This window comes from Hypomesus nipponensis, chromosome 2 (genome assembly GCF_054491055.1).
Source record: "Hypomesus nipponensis isolate SF chromosome 2, ASM5449105v1, whole genome shotgun sequence".
NCBI lineage: Eukaryota > Metazoa > Chordata > Actinopteri > Osmeriformes > Osmeridae > Hypomesus > Hypomesus nipponensis.
This window is the reverse complement of record NC_140362.1, coordinates 9055669-9076884: the sequence shown is the minus strand read 5'-3', so window position 1 is coordinate 9076884 and position 21216 is coordinate 9055669. Positions and strand designations below refer to the sequence as shown.

Sequence of the window (21216 nt, the reverse complement as noted above, 5' to 3'; positions counted from 1 at the left end):
AACAGCTTTGCATACTTGGCTTTTCAATCAGCTTCATGAGGTAGTCGCCTGGAATGGTTTTCAATTAACGTGTGCCTTGTTAAGAGTTAATTTATGGAATATCTTGCCTTCTTAATGTGTTTGAGACCATCAGTTGTGTTGTGCAGAGGCACGCTTGGTGCACAGTTCTAAACAGTGAATAGGCCTATTTGACTTCAATTCTGCCCTTCTTCTGCATGTCATGCAGGCTTAGAATTGCAAAATATTACTGAATAATTCTTATCATTGACATTTCTCTGGGCCAATCGGAATCTCAGCACTTTTTCTCTTGGCCAATCGGAATCGGAATACTGAGGATAGCCTACTGAAGTTGAGTTAGCCAATGTCGTTAGCGATACTAGCTAACGTTAGTTTGCTAGCTGTATATAACATTTCACTTGCAGGTGTGTGTTTAGCAAGTCGCAGTATTTCCAAGCCCTGATAGTGTAACTGAGACGACTCCGTAGATACGACATGCATATATGTGCTAGGCTGGATAGAACTAGCACTATATGGGATAGACTGTTGCACAGTACTAGTAGCTTAAGTACTATATTGTGCCGTGGTGTCCTGGCAGAATCATACATTAAGCAATTCAAGACTAGCATGTGCAGTAATGTCACATTAAGTAATGTATTTAAACTCAAGCTTGTGTGGTGCATCGTTGTCTTCAATGCCACAGTCTAAACTATGTCAAAAGAAATGTTTTTCATTTCCGGCACATTCAATGAAGTTTGGCTAGCAACATCAGCTAGGATAGCTGGCTTGTAGCTCCTTCATGCAGCTTCTCCATGCAGGGCTCTAGACTGAGACCAAATGGTTGCCTTTTTTACTGACGATGATCGCTTCCAGCAAACTTCTTTTGAATGAGCCATTTCCCCTAAATAAATATCAAGCTTATTTACGTGTTTGGGGGCATATTTTTAGTTAGCAGATGGTACTGTTTGAATCGCGATTCCATCTGAAAAATACTGCTGGTTACAACGTTGCCAGTTTCAAAGGGGGTTCGGCTTGTTTCATAATAAACGGACCCATCTGCAACCCACGCACGCCCTACAATTTCTCCCAGAAATTGTACCATCTCTAGTTCCTCTTTCAAGTAATAAGCCCCTGTGTTTAAGTGTTGAGTATTAAATTAGCTGCATGGTCTGTAGAGATCTTGGGACGAAGCTGCAATAGCGTACATAACAGAAAGTGTTTCATTCTGTAGAAATTGTGTAAATGTTTTATGTAGTTAGAAGGTCCGAGGAGAATGAGTGGAGTTGGGGAAGCGTCCTGGTGAGTTGCAGTCATTCGCCATAGTTCTAGTACTAATCTGAGGCTAGTCTCCATAGATATCTATATTATGTCTATGGATATCTAGGCCTAGTCTCCTCCACGTCTCCCCAACATGACGTCATCACCAAATTGCGCTAATATGCTAATGCTAACACAAAAAACGACAAAACCTGGTCTTTAACACCATTTAGAGACGATTTGGAGATTTTTTAAAATTATATACATATCTTGAGTGCTTGATGTACCTATTTATCAAATGTGATGTTTAATCTGCAATATGGCCTTTAAGTCACGCTCAGAAATGTGTCATTTGCATATTAAAATAAATAAAAAAATCGAACCGGGGGCACGCCCCCCCCCCCGCAACACTGTCACCTTTTTTACTCTGAGGAGTTTGCAGGTCTGGAACCTCAGATTAGAAGCCACATAAATGCCTCGCAAAGTTCAGGTAGGAGACACATGTCAACATCAACTGTTCAGAGGAGGCCGGGTGAATCAGGCCTTCATGGTCGCATTGCTGCAAAGAAGCCACTACTGAGGAAGAACAACAAGAAGAAGAGACTTGCTTGGGCCAAGAAACACAAGGAATGGACACTAAACCAGTGGAAATATGTACTTTGGTCTAATGAGTCCAAATTTAAGATTTTTGGTTCCACCCGCCGTGTCTTTATAAGACGCAGAAAAGGGAGTGGATGGTTTCTACATGTGTGGTTCCCACCGTGAAGCATGGAAGAGGAGGTGTGATGGTTTAGGGGTGCTTTGCTGGTGACACTGTTGGTGATTTATTTAAAATTTAAGGCATACTTAATCAGCATGGCTACCACAGCATTCTGCAGCAACATGCCATCCCATATGGTGTGCACTTAGTGGGACCAGCATTTGTATTTCAACAATACAATGACCTCAAACACACTTCCAGGCTATGTAAGGGCTATTTGACCAAGAAGGAGAGTGATGAAGTGCTGCGTTAGATGACCTGTCATCCACAATAACCCGACTTAACCCTTGTGTTCTCCTCGGGTCATTCTGACCCATCAGTCATTGTACCCACCGTTGTTTGCGACTACTTTACCGCACACAAAAACAAAGTGAAGCATTTTCTTTTAACCGTTGGGCTGTCTCAGACCCCCCACATTGCGAAGGTTAAAAGAAAAAAAAAAAATGCTTTTGTATTGCGTAAAATTGGGTAAACACAACGATGGTTCGTTATGAATCTTTGGTCATGTGACCCGAAGGCAGCACAAGGGTTAAACCCAATTGAGATGGTCTGGAATTGGTTGGACCGCAGAGTGAAGGCAAAGCAGCAAACAAGTGCTCAGCACCTCTGGGAACTCCTTCAAGACTGTTGGAAAACCATTCCAGGTGACTATCTCATGAAGCTGATTGAAAGAATGACAAGAGTGTGCAAAGCTGTCATCAAAGCAAAAGGTGGCTACTTTATGTAATGTAAAATATAAAACATATTCTGGTTTGTTGAGTATTTTTTTTCGTATAACTTATGTTGTCTATCAAGAACAAATGAAGCAGGCAGTGTACATGCTTCAGAGTGGCCAACCTTAATCGATAGGCTAGGCTACTGACCCCGTCAATTATTAATGGGCAGCATTTATACCATTTAGAACATACTTTGAGTGTAAGGTGTCTTTAAGTAGCCTAACTTTATTGCTTTGCGGAAATAGGACAAAAATATTTGGGGTTGGGGGAGAAAAAAAGGTATACATATACATATGTATATATATTTTGAGCACAACGTGATTCAAAGAGTCTAGTCTTCATCCTCACTTTCGATGACATCCTAACTTTCGATGATCTTTTCAGCATCATCTGGATAGTAAAACTCAGCTGCTGACTCGTCGATATCCCTCATTTTTAAGATGACGTCAGAGGGCAATAAGAATAATTATCAGACCGCAGTCAATAGGCGGATGGCATGACTACCCATTAGCCAATCAGAAAGCCAATTTGGCTCTGTATACCACCACAATGGATTTGAAATGAAACAATCAAGATTGGCTTTAAGTGCAGACTTTAAGCTTTAATTTCAGGGTATTAACATCCAAATCAGGTGAACGGTGTAGGAATTTCAACACATTTTATGTGTCCCCCCCCCCTTTTTAAGGGACCAAAAATAATTGGACAAACTAACATAATCATAAATCTAATTGTCACTTTTAATACTTGGTTGCAAATCCTTTGCAGTCAATGACAGCCTGAAGTCTGGAACCCATAGACATCACCAGACGCTGGGTTTCGTCCCTGGTGATGCTCTGCCAGGCCTCTACTGCAACTGTCTTCAGTTCCTGCTTGTTCTTGGAACTTTCCCTTCAGTTTTGTCTTTAGCAAGTGAAATGCTTGCTCAATTGGATTTAGGTCAGGTGATTGACTTGGCCATTGCAGAACATTCCACTTCTTTGCCTTAAAAAACTCTTTGGTTGCTTTCGCAGGTCATCTGCACTGTGAAGCGCCGTCCTATGAGTTCTGAAGCATTTGGCTGAATCTGAACAGATAATATTCCCCTAAACACTTCAGAATTCATCCTACTGCTTTTGTCAGCAGTCACATCATCGATAAATACAAGGGAACCAGTTCCATTGGCAGCCATACATGCCCACGCCATAACACTACCTCCACCATGCTTCACTGATGAGGTGGTATGCTTTGGATCATGAGCAGTTCCTTCCCTTCTCCATACTCTTCTCTTTCCATCATTCTGGTACAAGTTGATCTTGATCTCATCTGTCCATAGGATGTTGTTCCAGAACTGTACAGGCTATTTTAGATGTTTTTTGGCAAACTCTAATCTGGTCTTCCTGTTTTTGAGACTCACCAATGGTTTACATGTTGTGGTGAACCCTCTGTATTTACTCTGGTGAAGTCTTCTCTTAATTGTTGACTTTGACACAGATACGCCTACCTCCTAGCCTGACGTTGTCATACTCATGATTCTAGTCAGAATATGAGTCTGAGAACTCTCCGTTGGGCTGTGACTACGGGGCATGTTTCAACCGAACTCGTAAGACAAATGCCTCTTTGCTCAATTGGATAGACCTACAACCAATCAGAGCAACGTAATATGTTGTTTGTTGAAAACAAATTCAACCCAAGGGCTCTTTCGTGACGTTGTTGATTACATTACTGTTGATCATCTGTCCATCATCGTATAAAGCCCGCCCTGGCAATTTCATTGGTCCGTCCCGATCCTGGTTTTATGTAGTTGTCCCCAATACGAGACCCTCCAGACCCAACTACCCGACCACATTTTTTTGTGGGCGGGGAGAAGTTGGGCTGGCAGCCAGGCTACCTACCTCCTGGAGAGTGTTCTTGATCTGGCCAACTGTTGTGAAGGGGTTTTTCTTCACCAGGGAAAGTCATCTACCACTGTTGTTTTCCGTGGTCTTCCGGGTCTTTTGGTGTTGCTGAGCTCACCAGTGCATTCCTTCTTTAAAAAAATGTACCAAACTGTTGATTTGGCCACACCTAATGTTTTAGCTATCTCTCTGATAGGTTTGTTTTGATTTTTAAGCCTAACGATGGCTTGCTTCACTGATGGTCACAGCTCTTTGGACTTCATATTGAGAGTTGACAGCAACATTTTCCAAACACAAATACCATACTTGAAATGAACTCTAGACCTTTTATCTGCTCCTTGTCAATGTAATAACGAACTCCCTTTATGAGGGAATAACATACACCTGGCCATGGAACAGCTGAGCAGCCAATTGTCCAATTACTTTTGTCCCTTAAAAAAGGGGGGGGGGCACATATAAAATGTGTTGTAAATCCTAAACCGTTCACCTGATTTGGATGTAAATACTCTGAAATTAAAGCTGAAAGTCTGCACTTAAAGCACATCTTGATTGTTTCATTTCAAATCCATTGTGGTGGTATACAGAGCCAAAAGGATGAAAATTTGGTAAATGTCCAAATATTTATGGACCTAACTGTACATACATACATACATACATACATTCGTACGTACATACACACACACATATATATACACACACACTGGAGGCCATCGCTCATGAGGAATGGGCTAAGATTGCTCAGGAATGCTGCCAGAAGCTGGTGTCTGGCAATGCATCTTGTTTGCTGCAGGTCACAACAGCAAAAGGGTACTCTACTAAGTACTAAAGATGTTTGCGATGAAGGCGTTGAATAATTTTTAGACTGGAGAAGTCATTACTGTATAAGTAGCATTTTCTGTTGAATTGGGGAAACCACTTGAAGCATCCATTGTGTTGAGCTATTTCAATAGCTTTTGTTAGATTTATTTGTAAACAGCTGTCAATCTATACATTTTTACAATAAATCTGATTTGAAATGGGGGGGTTTAATAATTTTGCAATGACAAAACATTTTTTGGGCATGACATGAACTGTTACTTGAACTGTTACTTTTCTATAGTTTCACCTTCATAAACTACAGAGTTTCATTTTCAACAGTGTCAATTATTAGTATCTCCTTATTTCAAGTCCTGAGCTAAAACATTTTGGGGGTGTCAATTTTGGTTTGAGGTTAAATTTACCTGTCTGCTCGTCACGTTCATTTCCTTTGTCAGTTACTATAATTATAAATCTGTGCCAAATATTCTTTTTCTTTCTTGGGGTACAGACTGGGACAGGGAAAAGCTGCTGGAGGCTTGGATGTCAAACGCAGAGGACTGCTGCCAGCGTTCAGGGGTGCAGATGCCCAATCCTCCTCCCAGTGGGTACAATGCTTGGGACACTCTGCCCTCACCAAGGACTCCACGTACCACCCGCTCCTCCATCACCTCACCGGACGAGATCAGCCTCACTCCCGGGGATGAGGACTCCCCTCTAGTAAGCCCCTAAGTAGTAAACCACACTAAGTTTACTTTAGCTCAGAAATACAAATAATAACGGTTCATTATTTACTTTGCTTCCATATTAGTAAGTAAGTAAGTAAGACTTTATTTATATAGCACATTTCATACAGGAATTGCAGCTCAAGGTGCTTTACATAAAATCAACAAAAATAATAATACAAGTGATAAAAGTAATAGATCTAAAACATATAACAAACCAGACTAGCCGCACTCTATCTGTGGTCTCTCGAATCCGTCTTGGATCCGAGCTGCCACTTGCAGTTTCCGCACATAAAACAACCCAGACAAGCCGCACTCTATCTGTGGTCTCTCGAATCCGTCTTGGATCCGAGCTGCCTCGTGCAGTTTCCAAACATATAACAAACCAGACAAGCCGCACTCTATCTGCGGTCTCTCAAATCTGTCTTAGATCCGAGCTGCACTTGCAGTTTCCAAACATATAACAAAACACATTCACTCTTGCACAGTGTTTGTGGTTTCTCAATAAAAATAAAAATAATAAAATAAAAAACTAAAATAAAGTAAAATAATAATAATAAAAACTACAGAATAACAAAATACAATAACTCAACAAAATGGATAAAATGTAACACATAAGCAGTAGTGCAAGTCAAACACAAGCCACAATCTTCGCGGGAATACAAAGCAAATCTATAAAAACAATAATATAACTACTACCAGTTGTAAGGCCCTTCTGAGATAAAAATTAGTTAAATGCTTTGGTAAAAAGGTAGGTTTTAAGCTGTCTTTTAAAAATGTCTAGCGTATTTGCTTCTCTGATATTTATGGGTAATTTGTTCCATAGTTTTGGGGCGTAATTGGCAAAGGCAGCATCACCAATCTTCTTATGGCTGCTTCCGGCAACCTCTAATAGGCTTGCATTTGATGATCTCAGTGTTCTAGCTGGTGTGTAGTTTATAAGAGAGTTAGCAATCTAGCTAGGTCATTGTCTGTGCAGAGCTTTGTATGTGAGGAATAGGACCTTAAATTCAATTCTGAAGGTAACAGGGAGCCCGTGTAAAGTAGCTAGGACAGGACTAATGTGTTCTCTCCATTTGGTTTTGGTTAATAATCTAGCTGCAGAATTTTGAATGAGCTGTAGTCTTTCAGTGTTTTTTGGGGGAAGACCACCGAAAAAGTGCGTTACAGTAGTCAAGCCGGCTGGATATAAAAGCATGAATTAACTTCTCTGCATCATTTTGGTTTATGAATGGTTGTATCTTTGCTATATTCCTCAGGTGAAAGAAAGCAGTTTTGGTCACTTTATTAATGTGGGAGTTGAAATTCAAATCTGAGTCCAGGATTACACCAAGACTTTAAGCCAGGGGGTTAAACTTCCTAGATTCTTAGTAAGCATCTCTCTTTTGGATTTGGAGCCACATAGTAGGACTTCAGTTTAGTCTTCATTTAATTTAAGAAAGTTATCATTCATCCATTTGTTTATTACCAACAGGCAGCTGGTAATGGAATTCCGTTGCATCGTTGGGTTCAGTGGATATATATAGTTGTGTGTCATCCGCATAGCTATGGAAATTCATGTTATGTTCTCTGATTATGTCACCGAGTGGTAACATATAAAGAGAAAAAAGTAATGGACCTAGGCACCTTCCTTGAGCAACCCCGTAGCCGTTCTATTATTATAGAACTATTATATTATTATATTAGTGATGGGACCAGGGCCAGTGGAGTTTGTATTTGGCACAACATGTAACATAAACTCCTACCCTGCATATCAGATTGTGGGCATCATGAATGAGGCAGAGGTATTTTTTTCATGTGAAGATGGACATGTCCATGTCTGAGATGGACATTTACCAACATACAAACATTTATTTTTTATTTATGGAGACATAACCCAAATACATGGATTTCTACATCTTGAACTGTGTGCAAGGATTTTGTAGCGGCTGTCAGTGTATTTTTGTCTGGGGCCTCCAAAACACCTAATCAGTGGAAAACCAGGTTCAGTGATCTCTGAAGGAGCCAAGGAGGGATTGAGGCAGGAAAGTACCTCAGGTATACTTACAAAGCATAATTTCAATATATATATTGTAAAACTTCTGTCTGTTTATATTCAACTATAAAATTGACTAATAGTCAATCATATTTAAAGGCAGGTCAGGCAATGTTGTTGAAAAGCACTTTGTGTCATATTTGCCGAAAGTAACTTCACGTCTTGATAGAAACCAATATATCTAAAGGTTTTACGGTAATATTAAATCATTCCGACATCTGGGCGTTGCAATGCTGGAATAAACACGACCAATCAAAAACATATTTTCGAATTGACAAATTGTCAGAAATATTAATCTATCAAGCATTGCACATTGTCGGTGAACAGGTTTAAGAAAGTTTATTGCTTGCGGCCGGCCCACAAGGAGACAAAAACATCACACGCCATTGTGCTACAAAGTTTGTCTGCCAGCATATTGTGCTAGCTAGCTATTTAAGCAGCCCTGCTCTTTACAGTCATTGGTTAAGACAAAGGCATGCAAATGTTCCATGGCTCTTCTTCATTGGCTCCTTGCATAGACCTGGCGTGCGTGTGTGTGTGCGTGTTTGAGTGTGTGTGTGTGCCTTTTGACCCCTGTAAGCTTGACCACATGATTCACCCAACACAGATAAGGCCAGACATCTTTTATGGCCTCTCCAGTAAGAGCGAGTTGGCAGCCCAGGTCTCCTTGTTTACATATGCCTAGTGTTACCCAAAGTTCAGATTTGGGGATAGGCCTATCTCTACACACAAGGAATGCTGAACACAGAATCATTCTTATACAGGATAAATGTGTTACATCTTCAATTTTCCCAACACAAAGGCCTTGATTGCGTTTCTCTGTTCCTCTTTCAAAATTAATGCGCTGTCGATGTCTTCTAAAACAGACTCGATGGCTACAAGTCTGCAGCATTCATTTCGGTAACCCTTCCTTTTACAGTCCCTTAAGTACTAGGTATTTACATAGAAAGTAAAGGGTATGTTTTGTGTTTTATTGGGTTTTACCGATTGGTACCAAGGTGGTAAATACCTAGATAATTTGAAGTATTTACCCATTAACTAAATACTAACGTGCTGGTCATGAACTGGGTAAGTTCATACTAGGGGTAACATTGACAAAGTGGTATTCGCTTACAAAGAATATGGTAAGAACCTGGTAACACCATGGAAACAAACACGGCTTCCTTTTACAGTCCAGTTTCAGATTACTTACTGAGTACATAGCCATGTTTCACCTGGTATCACTTTGGAACTTATTGTACAAGTTCATACTAGGGGTAACATTGACAAAGTGGTATACGCTTACAAAGAATATGGTAAGAACCTGGTAACACCATGGAAACAAACACGGCTTCCTTTGACAGTCCAGTTTCAGATTACTTACTGAGTAAATAGTCCAAACATGCGCAAGAACATACCAAGTATCCTAGAAGATTTACCATGATAGTAGAGGAAAACTCTTCCCGCGGAGGTAGGTATCCCAGCCAAGTAAATGAGGCCATCATCGATAAATGTATCTGAAAAGGTATTTTATTGGAAAGTACTGTCTTATATTCTCATTAGACGTGGACTGTTACAGACATAAAGGTAACTACAGGGTTAATAGTAGAGTATTTTGTTCGTAATTCTGCTGGAGCTTGGCCGTCTTTACCTACTTAGTAGTAGTGGTATTTACCCAATAACACGTTATAATTTACCATATATATCTCCCGTAGTTACCAACTTACTACCAGCGGTATTTAAATACTAATATTTACAAGCTTCCAGGTATATACTAAGTTTTGTCTTCTGTCTTTACCTAATTAGGACCAGTGAAAATCACCCAGTAATAACCAGCACGTTAGTAAATAGTTAATGGGTAAATACTTCAAATTATCTCTGTATTTACCACCTTGGTACCAATAGGTAATTCCCAATAAAATACAAAACATACCCTTTACTTTCTATGTAAATACCTAGTACTTAAGGGACTGTAAAAGGAAGGGTTACCTCATTTTCTATACAGTGACAATTTGTGAATATACATTTTGCAATGTTTTGGAGGAATCCGCCATTGCTGCTTGCGTCTATATTTTCGAATTTTGATTATGGAAATATATTACATTGTGTAAAAAATGGAGGCTGATGGAGAGGCAATTTGGGAGGAAGGGCACTGCTCTAATGCACCGCTCCTCCACCTGATACATCCATAATCTGCAATACCTACTCTGTTGGAAACTTTGCTGAATCTATGCAAACACACCTAAAGTGCCATGAAAAATATAAAATGCCCGGAGTGTTGCCCATAATACCAGGAGTTTTCAAACTTCATAATCTGCGTACCCCATTTGAAATGATATAGTCCACCACGTACCCTCATTTGATATAGTCATATTATAGAAAATATATACAGTATATTGTACAATAATGTGATACAAACAACAAAACAATGACCTAACCATTTAAAACATGTTTGAAGTATTACTGTTCACATCAGGCATTCAGTGCATAGCAGTTGTAAAAAGATCTTAAAATTTGAACATTGGCTTTTAATTGGTCATGCGTTGCGCATTTTGAAATTAACCAACAATCGGGAAATTGGAAAAACAATACTTCATGTTTGGCTGGTACAAACACACAGGAGGAGGGATTAGACCTCCACCAAGTCAACCTGCCCAGTTGATAGTAACATATTTAAATATGGCTTCTGTTAAAAAGGCTTAAATCAGGGCTAACTGATTATGTAGATTTGATTGATTATGTAAATGTCAATTCAGTGTTGCTCTACCTGACACTTAAGAAAGAAATAAGTAATTCTAGGTCTGTCCAAAATAAAAGGTTTGCAGTTCTAATCTAATGCATGGTCTACTTACATCGTGATTACAAAATTTAAGGTCAGTCATGAAATACACCCCAATTTAAAAAAATCTGTTATTCAAGTCTTTATGCAGGGTTTTTCCTGCATAGAGAATTAAAAGGCAGCCGCCTCAGTCAAATTTTGTGCCGCCTCCAGCTCTCAACAAAACTATGATGGGTGTCTTCATGGAATTTTTTTCTTCTAAAAAGCGATGCTATTGGTGCATTTCTGTTGTTTATAACTGCAATTGCGGCATCACGCCGATGTGGTGGAGCTGTATAGTAATAACAACAGTGCACCGGGAAAAGCGCTGCCGAAACTGCCATCCGAGAATGTTTCAAGCGGCGCCCTGATATTTCCTGGTAGTTCATACGGGTGAATATTGTGTCTTTTGGATCAAAGTCATTATTTCATGAAAGGGTTTCCTAAATTAATTTTACATCACATCTAGGGCTGCAACTAACGATTATTTTAATAATCGATTAATCTGTTGATTCTTTTTTCGATTAATCAGATAAAAAAAACAAAGAAGCATTTTATTTTTATTCAAAAACAGAACTGACAGTGCAAATTCACTGTGCAAAAAATCTTGAATGTGCACAAACAGGCACACAATTTTGAAAAAGTTATTAATAACTTCGGTGAGTTATTCGGTGCGGCTGCCCGTTACCGCTAGCAAACAACATACCGTTGCGGGGGAGCCGTCCATGCACCGCATGGCGAACGTTGTGCGGGGCTGGGCGGTGACATGGTGACATCCTGTGTCTGGACAGAGGAAAGATCCGACGGAAAGTCGGAAGGGTCTTTTAAAACGTGGGCGCACGGAACGTAAGACTTTGTTGGTGGGAGGACGGGTGTTTGAATGAGGTGAGCGCTGGGGAGCTATTTAGCGGGCTAGAACATTGTGTAGCGGGATGGTATTTGTATTAACATGTCGGTAGTATTTTAGTGAATGTATTTATTGTTAGTTGGGCGGAGTAGGTAGTATGGTAAGATTAATTGATTTAGGAGGGGGATAATGGGCACAATGGGTGAGGCTGCGTGGGTAAAAGTGCAGAGCAGAGCAGGTGGAGGTAGTTGGGGCTAAGGGGAACAGCCGACCACACCTCTGGCGAACAAGTAGGAATATAATTGCCGAAATGACCTGAGTTAGTTGAAATGTTGTTGAAAGTGTCAGGTTATTGTGAAGTTATGTAGGTAGTGGAAATTAGGGTTCCAGGGTTTTTCTTTTGGTCATTTTTCCTCCATATTGGGATGTGTGCCTGCTGCCACGGGTTAATAAAACCTTCTGGGATTTACTCTAAATCTTTGATTCACTGCCTCCAAGTTTTTGGTCACCGCCGCAAAGTCGTCCATCCTACAGTTAGCGCGGATTTAAGGCTATTTTCCAAGATTAACAATTTATTTGAGTTCTGTTTAAAACCATATTGAAAATTGAAAGGTTGTGGAAGTAGTTCAGACTTTATTTATTTATTTATTATAATGTGGTGTATATTTAAGATTTTTTGACACAATTTTGAAAAAAGTTAAGATTTGCGAGGATTAAGCTACTATCAAAGAGTAGTGATTTTTTATCATTTTATTTGAAACTTCATTGAAAAAGTAAAGGGTGTGGAAGTATACCAGACATTGTTAAAGGGGCAATTGACTGCAAAACCTATTTTACCTTGTCATAGTTGAATAACGACAGTTTGGTGGGTAAAATGAACATACCGTGAATATCAAAGTCCATTGACACCTCTTTCCTAATCAAATCTCAAAAAGAAAAAATGTGGCTGTAAAATGCTAGCTTTTCAACAAAGCTACCGGTCCTACGTAGGACCGGTGATCGCCCTCTTATTGGCTCTGGCTGTATCTTTGTCACGCCCCAGAATTTACATCCAGACCAGCCCGAGGTAGCGTCTATCTCCGATACTAGTTTAGCTGCGCGCTGCTCTGTGTAAGCTACTTAAGGAATTACAAAGAAGAACGTTTTGAACTATAACAAGGATATTGAAAATGGACCACGTTCGTAAATGCTGTGTTCCAGGCTGTAGCCTACAGGGAAGGCTAACACTCAGTCTTCCCAAGGAGCCAAACATTCAACAGGCATGGCTGCTGTTGTCTTATGAGAAGATCCCGGCGAAGTTCGACACTCAATCATTCATATGCTCTGAACATTTCACCTAAGACAGTTTTGACAACCTTGGACAATTGCAAGCAGGATTTACTAGGAAGCTTAACCTGGAAAGAGGTGCTGTTCCGACCGTATGCTCATTGCAACCGCCTATAAGGACGGTATGATGTTGTGCTAACAGTTATTAGCAATGCTAACGTTTCCTGTATCATATAGCATACCAGGTAGAATGCTAAATAAGTTTCTACACACATCAAATGACTCTAGCTAGACTAGCTGTAGTCGGCATTAGAAGGGAAGCTTCTGAAAAATAGCCAGAAAACGAACAGCAGTCTGGCTTATTGCTAACGCCTGTATAGATAATCTATTTGAAAGAACTGGCGAAAGGCAGGTGCTTGATACAGGATACGGTAGCTGTCAGATATACTAATCTATCAAGCATTGCACAGTCAGTCGGTGAACAAGTTTAAGAAAGCTTTATTGCTTGCGGCCGGCCCACAAGGAGACAAAAACATCACACCCCATTGTGCAACAAAGTTTGTCTGCTAGCATGTTGCGCTAGCTAGCTATTTAAGCAGAACCGCTCTTTACAGTCATTGGTTAAGACAAAGGCATGCAAATGTTCCATTGCTCTTCTTCATTGGCTCCTTGCATAGACCTGGTGCGCGTGTGTGCGTGCGTGTTTGAGTGCGTGCGTGTTTACGACATCAACCCTGATTGAAACACAACAACAACAGGATCTCCTGATGTCGTAAAAGCTCCTTCACATAAGTGTCAACAAATGGTCAGACCTTGCGTCTCCACTTATAGTCTTTGTCACACAGTATATCCTTAAAACAACCAAAACCCCCCTTTTCTTAGTCCTCAGCCCCAAGATAAGGGTCTTGAATGTTTACTCACAGCTCAGATTTGGGGTTAGACTTTTCTTTGCACCCAAGTAATACTGAACACAGAATCATTCTTATACAGGATAAATGTTACATCTTCAATTTTTCCAACAGTAGCATTGCAAGTAACTGTTACTAGTTGTAACACCTAGACTGTAGACATGTAAACAAGTTTAGCTTGCTAACGCAAGAGCATTGGTAGAATGTGTGATAATTTAGCCTAGTTTATTGGCAATGGGGCTAACGTTGATTCATGTTCCTGACTGTGTTTCATTCAAATAAATAACATGTGTAATGTAAATCTACAATTCACTATGCATGTTTGTCCAGATCTTGGTCATGTTATTTTTCAGCAAGATATCTAGAGCTAGCTAGCTAACTGAAGCCGAGTAGAATCAGGATATGGTTTGGTTGCTAAGCTGTAGCCTAACGTTCTACCCACCCAAGTCAATCCAGTTTGCTTCAACAACAGAAGTGGAAACAAGTAATGTTATCATTTCAAATGATATAAAGTCAATCTGTTGAAAACAGTGTTGTGTAGACACAATAGATTTATTTGCACGTTTTTATTTCAAGTCTCCAACTTCGGTGTTTCAGCGAGTGCTGCTGTTGGCCGTGTTGCGTTTTTGCTCCCCAGCTTCACTCGTTGAAAACCAACCAGTCAGCGTGCAGCTTATCTAAATATTAATGAGCATACCATAAAAGGAGAAAAGCTAGCGGGAATTTTTTCAGAGGATCTGTCAGTGGGCATAGAACAGCACCCGGGCCATTTTCAACCCAACCAATGTTACATACCCTATTTGGAGACTTTAAGGAACAGTGTGAAATACCCCCAAAATACAGTCAATTGCCCCTTTAAGATGCTCTGGTGTCTGTTTGAGGTTTTACATTCCCAAAAATATTTTAAAAGTCTAAAAATGTTTAAATGGTATGGGTTGTTTTCACCCGGTCCCTAACGCGATGCTGCAAAGAAGCGTCTTCCGAATATGAGACGAATGTCGAATATAAAACTAACTACACCTCGGTCAATTAACACACTGTTTCGAAGTATTTTGTGTGAAATGCTCCCACACCTTGGATGACTTGGGTCGTACTGATTGCTCTGCCTCTGCCATGTGTTTCAGAACGTTACTCAACAATGTCTCTCCGATGGCCTTTCCTCTACCTCCGCTCCGCGCTCAACGAAACTTTTTTTTAAATTACTCAAACATCTCCGCGACATATTGAGTGGCGTAATAATCGCACGACACAACGATTCGATATTGACATTTGTTGCCAATGCTTTTAATAATCGATTTTAATCAATTTAATCGATCGTTGTTACAGCCCTAATCACATCAGTGTAATGTATTCAGCTTTTTGTTTAGCAAAGTTGGCTAGCTAGCGGCATAAAATGAAAACATTTTTAAAAGAAAAGGTTTAACTGTTTTCCCTCGTTAATCTGCGCTTTGTTTTGGTTTGGTATTTTGCACACAGCACAAGCACAATTGGCTACAGAACTACAAACTCTGCCATAGCCTACTTTGTTGGTGTTATTAGTCAAAATGGCAAAGAAATTTGGTAAAAGTACATTGAAGTATTAATTTTATCATTAAAGTACATTTACAAAGTACGGGGTGACTCGAAAAACGTTGAATGCAAACTCTGCCAACAACGTTTTTTTTGTTCATAGTTCAACGCCGAATGTGATATAGCCTACCACCTGAAAAACGTAAGTTGGCCTAGCCCTACTTCGCTCATGCTAACGCGCTGGGTTGAAAAATTAATATGCCTATTATAAGAATCACATCCAAATCGAATAACACTATCTTCTCCGGCCAAGACAACAAAATCTTTCTCTGTTGCACCGTTCTCCACTCAGCTTCCCATGCTGCAAGTTTTCAGGCAGTGATAAGCGCGCTCTGATGATTTGCAACAAACAATATTTTTAATTTGTAGTACATTGTAAGAAATACTAAATACCATCGGCATTCGGTTACAACAGGACTGGTGATACGAGTCTTATTATTAGTAGGCTTTTAGCTGAATCTGCAATGTCCAGCAGCTATTGAGTCAGATCGCACAAATGTTTGTAAGGCTTATACGCTGATTAAAATTTTTTCTTGTGGTGATGCGGCTTATATTTCGATGAGGCTTATAGCACGTTTTTAAATATTAGTTAATTCCCGGACAATAGAAAACATACATTCTGCACTTACTTTCGTTTTCGAAGTGTGTTACACAACGACATGCTGTAAGATCGCTTATACTCGTGCATTGCTTGGTATCATTGTTCCCGTATTAAGTGTGTCCTATATTCCAGTGTGTTTTATACTCGATTTACAAACACAAAGCTCCCATTCTGGTGGGGTGAGGCTTATACAAGGTGTGGCTTATTTTCTGGAAAATATGGTATTGTGAAAAACAATGAGCCTCATTCTGTAACGCAGTTAAGAAGAATTTAAGAAGGAATTTCTTCTGAATTGGATTTAAGAAAATATTTACGCATTCATAAAAGTTTTCTCATCTGGGATGTGTTCTGTACTTCAGAAGACTTTCCAAACTCAAAATAGCAGTCGTAAATCGGCCAGAGTTGTTTCAAATGCGATTCCTTAAAAAAACACAAGGATCAAAGGAATATAAGAAAACTCTCTGTGTTTGAAGTGTTAGTGAAGTTATGAGAAATCGTTGAAATTCGTGAATTTTGTGAATTCGTTCAATTCTACAGACTATGGCAAGCCGTTTTATCATTTAACCAATGAATATATATATATCTAAAATTCGAATTCTTGATATCAACAATTCATTGGTTAAATGATAAAACGGCTTTCCATAAGAGACATCCTCGGATTTAAATAATTATAATAATTAACCTTGCTTAGTGTGCACACTGTTAGATCCAGTGGAGAACAATTCCACTGCTCATCTTACTGGTATTGCACCGATGCACCTGTGCACCGGTTGCTTTTCGCTTGGACATAACTTGCGTTCCTGTTGCTTTCCTAATTGTGTCGATTCTGACTGCACACGTCACTGCTGTTGCGTGCCCTTATAAAGAGCTGTCGGGGCGTGTATGTATGCAAATTCAGGAGCACGAGTACGCGCTTTCAACTTAAGAAAACTCTTCCCGGGAGCACAGCTCAGAAAACTTTTGCTGCGTAGGAACACATTTTCAAGCGTTCATGAATTTGGCGGATATGTTTTTCTTACGTGTTTTTCTGAAGCCCGTAAGAAACATTTCAGAAGAAACTTAAGAAAATGTTTGAGAATGAGGCCCAATGGCTTTAATGCCACTGGTGCGCAATGCCCGTGATGCAGTTGGTGATAACAGTTCTCAGTGGTTTCATACAAATTATTATGTAACCTTCATTTGTCTGCTGTTTCCTACGTTAATTATTGCTTATGTTTATCAAAATGTATTATATTGGTTCTCTGTTAATTTGTCTTACCACCTCAAACATCTAGACATTTAGTTCATAACAGAAGTCATTACATGCACAATGATTGAGCCAGTCATATTTGTAGGCCTAATTTGTCATACAGCTTGCATGTACATTTGCAATGTGCAGGCAGTTTTGACATCAGTAAACACAAGTTTATTAACAGAATTCACTGATCTGTACTGAAAGTATGTCAGCAAACCCATTTGAAAGCAGCCGATTCAATGTTACGCCAACAGTCAGCACTATGGTCATATCGGTTGTCAAAGTGAATTTGCTTCTAAATAACAAAGCAGAATATCCCTATTTTCCTTGCTACGAATTCTGGTGTATCAAGAGCTTAGTTTAATTTAATTGCGAAATGCCTTTGTTAAATGCATTAGTTTATAAAAATAAATAAAAATTCACTGAAGTTATCATATAGCCTCCAATACCATCCTAGTGCAAATGCTTGCGAAAGTTGCTGAGTGTCACAGTGAAGGGAAAGGGATGACCAGATGACTTATCAGGATGAAGGGGCTGGAATTAGTTCCCATGAAGCTCACGTGAAAGATGAGAATTGCTTAAAAAAGTAATGAAATGCTGATCCGAACAATCGCGGCACTGCACTCTGTTGGATTATATAGAGGACACCTGCAACATGTTGAAATTTGCAGAGTGCCCGGTTCTCGAGATAATCATGAGAAACTAAAGTAGGACACACACACACAGATTCCTGGAATTAATAGAGATATTATATAGAGAACACCTACGACATTTTGATCTTTGCAGAGTTTCCAGTTCTACAGATAATCGTGAGAAACTAAAGTGTTCAACTACCCTGTAATAAAGCCACATTTTGCAGGTTATGAAATGTGTAAATCAAAGCTTATTTATAATAAATTCAATATGCCATAACATGATAATTGTCATTTTCTTTAATCATAATTATTACAACAAATAATTAATACTTGTAATTAGGTTACCACTGCCTCATTTTGAGCCAGGAAAAACCTTGCCTTATGTGAGTGTGTATGCATGTGTAACAGCTGATTATTATCATATGAGGCTTTTGATAAGTTCATCAAACCTTGGTTTTGTTTGCTGTAGTCCTTTTCTTTGCATGCAAAGCTCTGTTCAAGATGGTGCCGATGACGGCTCTCTCGGTAGTTAGGTGCACGCTGTTTTGTCTGTTAATTCAGTGTTCTGCCAAGATTTCCGGGGTTCTCCAACAATAAAAGTATTTCTTAACATCAGGACTACAACTCCTGATGATTTCTCCCACTTTTCTGCTTCCAGCAGCAGAATTAGTGGGCATTCTAGTCAAAGCCATGCTAGGCTTGGCTCAAGCAGTGAAGGGACGTAAAAGGGGAAAGTGAGCGAGAGCGCAAGTTTTTTTCCTGTCTTTTTACGTTCACTGTGCAACAAAGTGGACGAACTTCAGCTACTGATAGTGAAAAACAGAGACTTTCTTTCATCTTCGGTTTTGTGCTTCACGGAGACATGGCTGTGTGATTTGATCCCGGACGCCGCTGTACAACTGCCAGGCTTTCAACTCGTGAGAGCTGATCTAGACACAGCAATCGGCAAGCGGCAAAACGAAAGGAGGTGGTATCTGTTTCTACATCAACAGTGGCTGGTGTGTAGATGTGACAGTGATTCTGCAACATTGTTCCCTGGATCTGGAATCATCTTTTATGTAGCAGAGAGCTACATTTATAAACTGTAAACCTTTTTATTCGCGTCACTCATTCTGGTAGGAGTGTACTTGCGGCCGGGTTCTCAGGTTAAAGAGGCCCAACGCATGCTCACCGACCAGATTCTGTGTGGAGCGAAGAAGTCCGGATTCCCTGGTTATTGTACTTGGCAACTTTAACAAGGGTAATCTCAGCTGCAAACTCCCCAAATACAGACAATTCATCAAATGCCCCACCAGAGAAGGGAACACTGTAAATGGAAGCTCTGTAAACCTGTTCCGAGGACATCAAAACAGTAGACCAGTAAGGTTATCGAGGATCTGCGGGCGTGCTTGGACTGTACTGACTGGGATATGTTCTCGACTGCTTCCAATAGTCTGGATGAACTCACAGAGGCTTGTTTCCTCACGACTATGCGGCAACGCACAGCTCCAACCTCCTTGTTAAGTTTGCTGATGACACAACCATCGTGGGCCTTATCTCTGACAATGACAAGTCAGCCTACAGAGAGGAGGTTGACACCCTGTCATCATGGTGTCAGGACAATAACCTCTCTCTCAACATCAGCAAGACCAAGGAGATGATTGTGGACTATAGGAGGCGGCAGGAGGAGGAGCATGCACCCCTACTCATCAATCGATCTGAAGTGGAGAAGGTCAGCTGCTTCAAGTTCCTCGGGGTGAACATCAGTAACAACCTCACCTGGTCTGTTCACACGGACAAGGTGGTCAAATCGGCCCGCAAGCGCCTCTTCTTCCTGCATTTAGGGTTAGTATAGTGTATTATTTATTTATTGTTATCTGTAATTTAGGAAGCTTTAGTATTAGGGTTAGTATAGTCGATTAATTATTGCTATCTGTATATTTAGGCAGTTTCACTTATTTAAACTCAGCATAGATGTAGATTATATTCTGTGTACTTATATGTATGTTATGCCAGGTGCTTGCGTTGTCTTGTCTTAAGAATTTCAGTGCCCAGTCTGACCTTGTGTTGTTCTGTGTACCTGACAATAAAAGACTTGAAACTTGAAATTTGATGTTGTTCATCAGCTTCTGTGAGGACTGCTGTATCTCAACACGCACCAGGGTGAATTTCAACAACAACAAGCCCTGGTTCTCTTGAAAGCTCAAAAGGTTGCGGCTGGAGGAGGAGGAAGCTTTTTGTAGTGGGGATAGAGACAGATTCCAGGAGTCGAAGAACAGGTTTAGCAAGGCGGTGAGAGAGGCTAAACGACTGTACTCGGAGAGACTACAACAACAGTTCTCTGCAAACGAGTCTGCTTCTGCCTGGAGAGGGCTCAGGCAGATCACCAACTACAAGCCCAGAGCCCCCCAAACCCCTAACGACTGGCCAACGACCTGAACGAGCTCTACTGCAGATTTGAAAGACAATTGGACTGTCCTGAAACACCCCTTCCCACCCAAGCGTTCCCCCCCCCCAACCCCCTCACCACAGTGATGACTCTCTTCATTCAGGAGAGAATGTGAGACTGTTCAAGAGGCAGAACCCCCACAAAGTAGCTGGGCCAGATTCTGTCTCTCCTGCCACCCTCAAGCAGTGCGCTGACCAGCTGTCTCCAGTGTTTACTAACATCTTTAACACCTCCCTGGAGACATGCCATGTGCCAGCCTGTCTCAAGTCCTCCACCATCATCTCTGTGCCCAAAAAGCCAAGGCCAACTGGACTTAATGACTACAGACCCGTTGCCCTGACCTCTGTGGTAATTAAGTTTTTCAAGTGCCTGGTCTTGGTACACCTCAAAGCCATCACAGACCCTCTCCTGGACCCCCTGCAGTTTGCCTACAGAGCCAACAGGTCTGTAGACGACGCAGTCAACATGGCCCTCCACTTCGCCCTCCAGCACCTGGACTCCCCAGAAACCTACGCCAGGATCCTGTTTGTGGACTTCAGCTCTGCCTTCAACACCATCACCCTCCCTGCTTCAGGACAAGCTCTCCCAGCTGAATGTGCCCGACTCCACTTGCAGGTGGATCACAGACTTCCTGTCTGACAGGAAGCAGTTTGTTAAGCTGGGAACACAAGTCTCTGACTCCTGGTCCATAAGGACCGGATCCTCTCAGGGCTGCGTCCTTTCTCCTCTGCTCTTCTCCCTGTACGCTAACAGCTGCTCCTCCAGTCATCCG

General features: G+C 40.7%; 1 protein-coding gene across 8 annotated transcripts in view; it reads left to right on the top strand.

Moving 5' to 3' along the window:
- The window catches only part of LOC146300675 (ankyrin repeat and IBR domain-containing protein 1-like), a 100270-nt gene that overhangs the window by 30697 nt on the left and 48357 nt on the right, over window positions 1–21216 (top strand). For all 8 annotated transcript variants that reach the window (XM_084704356.1, XM_084704364.1, XM_084704348.1 and 5 more), the window contains one exon: window positions 5911–6119. In XM_084704356.1, the coding sequence (XP_084560482.1) occupies window positions 5911–6119 (209 nt within the window). The remainder of the gene's footprint in view (window positions 1–5910; window positions 6120–21216) is intronic.